The sequence below is a fragment of the Scyliorhinus canicula genome, chromosome 2 (genome assembly GCF_902713615.1).
Source record: "Scyliorhinus canicula chromosome 2, sScyCan1.1, whole genome shotgun sequence".
NCBI lineage: Eukaryota > Metazoa > Chordata > Chondrichthyes > Carcharhiniformes > Scyliorhinidae > Scyliorhinus > Scyliorhinus canicula.
Window position 1 is genome coordinate 166,211,905 of NC_052147.1, and position 9,989 is coordinate 166,221,893.

At 48.2% G+C, this 9,989-nt stretch overlaps 1 protein-coding gene across 1 annotated transcript in view; it reads left to right on the plus strand.

The window, feature by feature from the left end:
- Positions 1-9,989, plus strand: part of LOC119962424 (uncharacterized protein C2orf80-like) — a 52,636-nt gene extending 42,647 nt beyond the window's left edge. Inside the window, exons 7-9 of the mRNA XM_038790380.1 lie at positions 8,177-8,261; positions 9,376-9,491; positions 9,854-9,989. Of these exons, the coding sequence (XP_038646308.1) occupies positions 8,177-8,261; positions 9,376-9,491; positions 9,854-9,907 (255 nt within the window). The 3' untranslated portion in view covers positions 9,908-9,989. The remainder of the gene's footprint in view (positions 1-8,176; positions 8,262-9,375; positions 9,492-9,853) is intronic.

Here is a 9,989-nt window from a genome sequence, read left to right on the forward strand (position 1 = left end):
TGCCTCGCAATTTCTTCCTTGATGATAGATTCCAGCATCTTCCCTACTACCGAAGTTAAGCTCACTGGCCTACATGGACCACATGATCCAAGGGTTGGCATGGCGCACCCACTGGCACTGAAACACCCTCTTCCCCCCCATCCTAATCCCAGCCAACCTAGCCATGGATGGCCACAACCCCCGATGGTGGCTCACCCTGAATGAGGCTGCACTCCCACTCTCGAACACCAGGGCAGCAATTCCGGGCTCATTGCCCAGGAGTGAAGATGGCTACTCACCTCCTCAGGACCCATAGTAGCCATTCTACCTGCCTCGCATTTTTTAAAAGGTGTACTATTCAGTGCCCGTGTGACCCCTTGCTGGGCAGGCCGTTAAATAGGGGATCGCTCCTGTTAGTTAAATGGAGATTGGCCTAAATTGGTAATTATTGGTTTCTTGCCACGCTAAGATGGGATCCTGATGTTACCAATGGGAGTGGCCAGTTAGATCACAGACAGATCGATGCCCGGCGCGGTTCTCAAGTTTGGCCTCTCCTGCGATGTAACGGATTTGTAGCGCTCTCGTTTAAGCACTACACGGCCATTAAAACGCACCCACTGTTTAATTTAAGAAGTGAGTGTGATTAGTGGCTGTGATGCCAAATGGAAAGTGGAAGGTTACTATTCTTTTACCATGCTTACTTTTCTCAGATCATGAAAAAAATTCCAGTACTGGTCCACTCTCTTGGGGGCGAGAGAAGTGGCACTCAGCATAAACTGTCACTTCACTCAACCTGGCTCTGACAATTGCCTTTGGTAGCTGCCTCCCTGCAGTCCGGCTCTTCTACAAATCTTATTCAGAAGGACCTGTAAATCTCCTTGTCCTGCCAATCTTGCCTGAACCCTTGCTTGCAATCCCACACTTCTAGATGTATTGTGGTGATAACCACTGTAGATATGCATACTCGCAGTAGGGGGATGTATGGCTGTACCTGTAATACAGGTTCCTCCGGTAAGCCCCTGCCGGCTAGCTCCGCCCACAGGGAGCTTGTGTATAAATATGCGTGTGAGTCACTCAGACCCTAGTCTACAGTTGCAGCCAGAGGAATAGCATCACACAGCAATAAAGCCTCGATTGAACTTGTCTCTCATCTTTGAGTGCAATTGTTAGCGCCACAATTTATTGCTGTGTGATTTTCCGTACACCATGGACATCAGGATCAAGCCTGACCGTCTGCAACTGGATCCGCAGTCGCCTCACGCCAGGAAAGACTTTGTTCGCTGGCTTGCAGTCTTCGAGGCCTACATCTCTTCAGCGGACCCTCCCCCGACGGAGGCTCAGAAAAAGCAACTCCTGTACTCCAGACTTAGCTCCAGCGTCTTTCCGCTAATTCGAGATGCGACTGACTACACCAGAGCTATGGAACTGCTGAAGGAGAACTATGCACAGTCGACGAACACCCTGTATGCGAGGCATCAACTCTCTACTCGCGTCCAGCAGCGGGGAGAGTCAATTGAGGACTTCTGGAGGGCCCTTATACCTCTGGTAGGAGACTGCGACTGCCGGGCCCTCACAGCCACGGAACACTCTGACTTACTCATGCACGATGCCTTTGTTGCAGGCATCGCATCGGACCCCATCCGGCAACGACTGCTGGAAGGGGCCGCCCTCGACCTTGCGGCCACAAAGACTCTGGCGCTTTCCATGACGGCCGCCTCCCGTAGTGCGCGATCTTACTCCGCTAGCCGCTCGGCCCACCCGTCCTACCCCTCATGGACCCCGCAAACGGCCCCCCAGGCCCACCCGTCCTACCCCTCGTGGACCCCGCAAACGGCCCCCCCCCAGCAGCCACCCCCATGCACTATGCCTGCACTGCTCACCGCACCGCGCTCCCTGGGGGTCCCCACTGTTACTTCTGCGGTCAGCAGAAGCACCCCCGCCAACGCTGCCCGGCCCGCACCGCGAACCTGCAAAGCTTGTGGCAAGAAAGGCCACTTTGCAGTGGTGTGTCAGTCCCGCATGGTTCCCGCTATCGCGTCCCCGTTCCCCTCGCCTCAGCCGATTGCACAATGGTCCCTGCCGTCCGCTTCCCCCGACTCCACATGCGATCAGTGGGCGCTGCCATCTTTTGCCGCCCCCGCCATGTGCGCGCCATGGGCGCCGCCATCTTCATCCCCCACCGCCATGTGCGTTCCATGGGCGCCGCCATTTTGTCCGCCGCCATCTTCTCCCACACAGGTACTCCAGACGCTGCCATTTTGTCCTCCCGGGACGGGGCCACGGGACACGGGTCGCTACCTCTCCTCGTCGGACTCATTTGATTCGACTGCCGATCGCCTGCTATTCGCCTCCGTTACGCTCGACCAGTCGCGTCCTCGCAATCTGGCACCCTCTTCCACATTGGTGCTGGTCAACGGCCATGTGACCTCCTGCCTCATCGACTCCGGGAGCACGAGAGCTTCGTCCACCCGGACACGGTAAGGTAAGTCCTTGCAGTCCATCCCGCCAAACGGCAGATCTCTCTCGCCTCCGGGTCCCACTCTGTCCTGATCCGGGGTTTCTGCCTGGTTAAACTTACTGTACAGGGCGTGGAATTCGACCATTTCCGTCTGTACATTCTCCCCAACCTTTGCGCTTCACTCTTACTAGGCCTGGATTTCCAGTGCAATCTGCAGAGCCTTACCCTCAAATTCAGCGGACCCCTCCCTCCCCTCACCGTTTGCGGCCTCGCGACCCTCAAGGTCGAGCCTCCCTCACTCTTTGCCAATCTGACCGCAGATTGCAAGCCCGTCGCCACCAGGAGCAGACGGTACAGCACCCAGGACAAGGCCTTCATGAGGTCTGAAGTCCAGCGGCTGCTTCGGGAGGGTATCATCGAGGCCAGCAACAGCCCTTGGCGAACCAAGGTGGTAGTGGTTAAGACCGGGGAGAAGCACAGGATGGTCGTGGACTACAGCCAGACCATCAACCGGTACACGCAGCTCGACGCGTACCCCTTCCCCCGCATTTCTGATATGATTAATCAGATTGCACAGTACCGGGTCTTCTCTACTATTGACCTGAAATCCGCCTACCACCAGCTCCCCATCCGTAAATCGGACCGTCCCTACACTGCCTTCGAGGCAGACGGTCGTCTGTACCAATTTCTTAGGGTTCCCTTCGGCGTCACGAATGGAGTCTCGGTATTTCAACGAGAAATGGACCGAATAGTTGACCGGTACGGACTGCAGGCCACCTTCCCGTACCTCGACAATGTCACCATCTGTGGCCATGACCAGCAGGACCATGACGCCAAACTTTCTAAATTCCTCCACACCGCATCTCTCCTTAATCTCACATACAACAAGGAGAAGTACGTGTTCCACCTAGACCGCTTAGCCATCCTCGTCTACATAGTCCAAAACGGACTACTGGGGCCCGACCCCGACTGCATGAGTCCCCTCATGGAGCTTCCACTCCCCCACTGCCCCAAGGCCCTCAAACGCTGCCTTGGGTTCTTTTCTTATTACGCCCAGTGGGTCCCACAATATGTGGACAAGGCCCACCCACTTATCCAGTCCACACATTTTCCCCTCTCGGCCGAGGCACAACAGGCCTTCGCCCTCATTCGATCTGACATAGCCAAGGCCGGGATGCACGCAGTAGACGAGACACTGCCTTTCCAAGTAGAAAGCGACGCTTCAGATGTCGCACTTGCCGCCACGCTGAATCAGGCAGGCAGACCCGTGGCATTCTTTTCACGCACCCTCCACGCCTCCGAAATTCGACATTCCTCTGTTGAAAAGGAGGCCCAGGCAATTGTTGAAGCGGTGCGGCACTGGAGGCATTACCTGGCCAGCAGGAGATTCACTCTCCTCACTGACCAACGGCCGGTAGCCTTCATGTTCAACAACACGCAGTGGGGCAAGATCAAGAATGACAAAATCTTGCGGTGGAGAATCGAGCTCTCCACCTTTAACTACGAGATCTTGTATCGCCCTAGCAAGCTCAACGAGTCCCCAGGCGCCCTCTCCCGAGGTACATGTGCCAGCGCACAAATGAACCAGCTTCGTGCCTTGCACGAGAGCCTTGGCCATCCGGGGGTCACTTGCTTGTACCATCTAATCAAAGCCCGCAATCTGCCCTACTCCAACGAGGAAGTACGGACAGTCACCAGAGACTGCCAGGTCTGTGCCGAGTGCAAGCCGCACTTCTGCCGGCCAGATCGCGTGCGCCTGGTGAAAGCGTCCCGCCCCTTTGAACGCCTCAGCGTGGACTTCAAAGGGCCCCTCCCCTCCACCGACCGCAACACCTACATCCTTAGTGTGGTCGATGAATTTTCTAGGTTCCCCTTCGCCATCCCATTCGTGGATCTGACATCTGCCACCGTCATCAAGGCCCTGGATTCCATTTTCCCCCTGTTCGGTTTCCCCTACATCCACAGTGACAGGGGATCCTCGTTCATGAGTGAAGAGCTACGTCATTTCCTGCTCAGCAGGGGTATCGCCTCCAGCAGGACAACCAGCTACAACACCCGGGGAAACGGGTAGGTAGAGAGGGAGAACGGGACGGTATGGAGGGCCGTCCAGCTGGCCCTATGGTCCAGGAACCTCCCAGCCGCTCGCTGGCAGCAGGTCCTCCCTGACGCGCTCCATTCCATTCGGTCGCTACTGTGCACCGCAACTAACAGTACACCCCATGAATGTGTTTTTGCCTTCCCTAGGAAGTCTGCATCCGGGGTGTCGCTCCCGACGTGGCTCACGACTCCGGGCCCAGTCCTTCTCCGTAGGCATGTCCGGCACCACAAGGCGGAACCCCTGGTGGACAAAATACGCCTTCTCCACGCCAACCCTCAGTATGCCTACGTGGAGTTCCCCGACGGCCGCCAGGACACAGTCTCGCTCTGGGACCTGGCTCCCTCAGGTGCCGATCCCATGCCCACGCTCCTTTCCCCCCCGCGCCACCCTCCTTTTCCCCGGCGCCCCCCTATTCGTCCCCACCAGGTCCATCCCTTGTCCCCCAGCCCACACTGGAGGACACGGAAGATTTTGGCTCGCTCTCGGAGTCATCCCGCCAGCAGCCAGCACCAACACCGCCAGCAGCCAGCACCAACGCCGCCAGCACCTGCACCGACGTTGGCACCACAGCTACGCCGATCACAGCGGAATGTTCGACCGCCGGTTCGGCTCAACCTGTAACCTGCTAACCGGGTGCACTCTTGGTTTTCTTTGTTTGAACCCTTTTGTAAATATATCATCCGTTGTATTATAGTTACACGTCACCCCTGCCGGACTCATTTTTACAGGGGGTGAATGTGGTGATAACCACTGTAGATATGCATACTTGCAGTAGGGGGATGAATGGCTGTACCTGTAATACAGGTTCCTCCGGTAAGCCCCTGCCGGCTAGCTCCGCCCACAGGGAGCTTGTGTATAAATATGCGTGTGAGTCACTCAGACCCTAGTCTACAGTTGCAGCCGGAGGAATAGCATCACACAGCAATAAAGCCTCGATTGAACTTGTCTGTCGTCTTTGAGTGCAATTGTTAGCGCCACATGTATATGCTGGGAAGTTTTAAGAAAGCATAAATCAGCCTTTGGGAAGAGAATTTAAACAGTTGCGTCACTGATTCTTCCTGAAATCTGCTGCCTCTTTAAATTTTCATCTTAAAAGAACAAGATTTATCTCCTTCCCTCCAATTTACTGCTTACTACACAGCAGATGTGCTTCTTGACATCCCATCAATATGCTTCTATGCTGACCCTGAAAATCCTGGCACGTTTAGCAGCATACTTCATCACTGGCTGGAAATCGGGCCTCATTGACTTTACCACAGATTAAATGGCTTTGTGGATTTCCAGCCTCGTGATTCATTCTCCTCAGTGAAACATTTCCTGCTCTCCCCATACCCTCCTCCCTCCAACTTTCATCCCCGATACACTCTAAGATAGGTAGGGCTAAAGCTGACCTTAATCCTCGATCAACACTTTGTGAAATGTCACCATGGATATGGAATGACAATATTTCCTCAGCATAAGTCTCTTATTAATGATCAGAGGTGAGAGATGCCCAAGATGTTGAGGGGCGTTAAATAATTGAAGTTGAAATGTGTGGTCATGGGAAAGTAAAAACAGTTCAAAGATAATTTACTGGCAGTACAATTCATGACTCACAAAAAGACTGGGGTTTGGTTAGGAAATTATTGTAAATGGGCAAACTGGGCCTGGAAAGAAACTGGTGCCTGTGTCGTATTAATCACAACGTCAGAACATCGCAAAGTGTTTCACAGCCAATTAAGTGTTGTTAAAGTGTTGTCACTGTTGCAAGAAAGGCCAATTTACACACTGCAAGGTTCTACAAACACTACTGTGATGCTGACCAGGTAATCTGTTGGAGTGATGTTGGTTGAGGGATAAAATGCTGCCCAAGTCTGTGGCGAGAATTCCACTCTTCTTCAAATAGAGCAGTGGCATCTTTTTGACCAGCTGAGAGAGCAGCCTGGGCCTTGGTTTATCATTTTGTTTGAAAGCCAGCACGTTGACAGTGTAGCACCCCCTCAGTTCTACACTTGAGTATCAGCCTAGATTTTGAAGTCTCTGGATTGGAATATTAACCCATAACTTCCAATTCAGTGGCAAGAATGCTACCAACTGAGACAGGTATCTGGGAGACTAAGAAAGCTGAGCGGACAAAATGACTTTGCGTTGTTCCATAATGTTTTCCTATGATGTAGTCAGTTTGTTGGATTGTTACCTGAGCCATGCCATCAATTGGAATAGGTCCAGCAGATTAGAGAGTTAAACACGTAGCTGAAGGAGTGGTGAGGGGAAAAAAGAGGTTTTGATTCATGGACGCTGGCACAAGTACTCAGGAAAGAGGGAGCTATTCTGTTGGGATTAGCTCCACCTAAATTGGGTTAGAACCAATGGTCCTGGCCAGTTGTTTATCGGCTGTTGTGGACAAAGCTTTAAAATAACAGAGTTGTGGCGGAGGGAGGGTTCGGTGATGGGAGATTTGGAAATCCAAAGAGAAATGTCAAGCAATGGATCAATGTAGCAAAGTGGGTACAGACAAGTTAAGTGGTACAGGAAGAGACAGAGAGGTTAACATTAATTGTGCATTAGTGAGTAAGGCCAATACAGGGAATAGTAGCAAATAAATTAAATTAAAGATTATAGATTGGGACAATCAAATTGGCAAGGATGGTCTTGAAGATGAGTTTGTAAAATGTTTCCATGGACAGTTTCCTGGAGCAATACATTGTGGAACTGACTAAGAATATTGAGTAATGAGGGAGGGGTTAATTAATAGTATTATCGGAAAAATTCCACTTGGAAATGGTGATCATAATACAAATTAATTCCATGTTATGTTTAAAATTGACCTCTTCCAATCACAAAAAAAATCTTAAACTTAAACAAAGCCAATTACTGAGGTATGAGAGGGGAGGTGGCTAAGGTTGAATAAATAGACTAAAAGGTATGGTGATAAATAGAATCATAGAATCTACAGTGTAGAAAGAGGCCATTCGGCCCATCGAGTCAGCACCAACTCTTCGAAAGAACCCACACCTCCACCACATCCCCGCAACATTAGAAAACATTTAAAGAAACAATTCAAGGTGTTGAACAAAAATACATCACGTTGGAAAACAAAAACTCAACAAGAAAGACCCATCTATGGGCAACACAGGAAGTTAGAGATAGTCTCTGGGTAAATCATTTTTGTTTTTCGTTTCACCTCATGAAATTCTACCAGACATCAGAAGAGATTAATCTGATTAATTTTTCTTCTTGTTTTTCATACCCATTCGAGATTTGTAATATTTACGCACAGTAACTGTGTTAGTAAGTCTGTCTGAGCAGACCTTGAGTCTTCAAAGGAACTTGGTGCAATATTTCAGTTGTTGCCTATGAGTAATATTCATCCAAATGCTTACCTTTTGTTTCAAGTACCTCTCATATATCGGGTTAATATTCCTGTCTGGCTTTCATCATTAATACTAATGACATAAATCAATTTCAAGTATTGATTAATATTTGAAGTTAATACACTAACAATGTAGTGTTGACTAGTCTAATCTATCTGTTAACTAGACTAATCTGTCAAAATGAATTAATCGTTTCTTTAGACTTATGTGAAATACTGCTGCTGCAATGTATGTTTGAGAGAATGGACATTTCGAGGACTTGTGCAAACATTCATTTTTCTTTTCCAGAGGCACGTTCATTCATCTAGTCTGTCGTTGCATCCTTTTGCAATGCTGACTGCAACCTGCGCAGCAAAACATGCTCGAAAACAAGGTGAGTGTGGGTAGCATTTCCCCAAGTTCTTCCCATCTAAATTGGATTGGATTGCATTTTGTTTATTGTCACGTGTACCGAACAGCTCAACAGATCATTAAGTACATGAAAATAAAATAAAAGAAAATACATAATAGGGCAACACAAGGTACACAATGTAGCTACATGAAGGTTAGTAATAATGTTAGTCTTAAAATTTAATTTTAAAAGATTAGACTGAATATAGGATAAGTGAGAAGAGGATCTGTTCGGGACCATCTTGCTGCTGCTGCTCCAAAATCAAAGTTAGGTTTCGTACATAAGGAGAAACTGTATTTTCTTTTAATGCTCTAAACTATGCCAAGTTGGGAAACCTTTGATTTTTCTATTGCGGGTGAGACCATAATTTATTGGCCATCTCTACTTGCCCTTAGAAGGTAATGGTGGGCCATCCTCTTGATCTGCGAGTAACAATTTCATTCAACTGAAGTAGCTCCAGAGGACAGTTAAAAATCAACCATGTTTATGTGGCACTTGAGGTACAGACAGAGGAGACAGACATTTATACAAAATTTGACATCTTCCTGGTTTTTCACTGATACCAATTTTTTATTACCAGATTTCTTAAACTGAATTCACAGTCAAATTCTCAAACTGCCAGAGGTGGGGTTTGAACATGTGCTCCCTGGGCTACTAGTCCAGTAATGTACCTAGAAAACTACTGTGCCTCTAAATTGCTATTGTCATTCACATTGATTCTTTTTTTTTACAATTGTTGGGATTTCCATTTGCTATCGAGGGGCAAAATGCTGTTCATAGTAAAGTCACAAGAAGGATTTCAACCTTCGATGGGGAATTAAGCCAAGAGATCTAATGATTTATACTCAATTTGGATTTCTCTCATTTTTGACTTCCCTCATAAGCAATGTTTTATTTAACTTCTCCACTCCAGAATTTTTTTCAGACAATTGCCATTCAGTGCAACTTGGACAAGGGAATAAATCTCATGTATGTATAACACTATATAAAACCAGTAACTAGAAGGGACACCAAACCAAATGCCAAAATAATGTTTGTCAGTGTAATTCTTTTGCTTTATTTTGAGATGCTCATTGCTTTTTCTTTACCTAAACAGTTATCAAACCAAAAGGAGGGAAAATTGCCTCAAAACAGAACTTTAAGGATTCATCTACAACAAACCAATCACCTAACCCACCTCATAATAATTGCAGCGATGTACAGCTGAATGCAGTACGTACAATTATTACTAACAACTTTAAAGAGCAATTGTAGTTTTTAGGGGAGTCGCAATTGTTACCATAGGCAGAGATGGCAAGTTTTAGATGGCTGATTGAGGGTCAATCTCATCAGCCACTGATAAATTAACATTGTTGATTCCCCCTTTACCCATTCGGTCAAGTTTATGTGCAAATGAACCGTTACTAGATTATACACCATTGATGGAGCCATTTGTGTAAAAAAAGATATACTGGATTCATGTTGTGTTTTCTCCTATACAGTTTGGTTAAAAGATAGTGGAGTTGTGAATATGAGCAAAATGTTATTAAGGTATTATAATAACAGTGGGTGTGGAACCCTGTATTCTCCAACAGGACCCAAGTGACCAGCCTGAAGAAGAAAAAGTAGAAGAAGAAACAAGCATCTAACTCGAGTCAGAAGAAGCAAATGATCAATTTGCTATCATTAATGATAAAGCCTCCTATCTAACAAAGAAGAAACAGTTCCTGT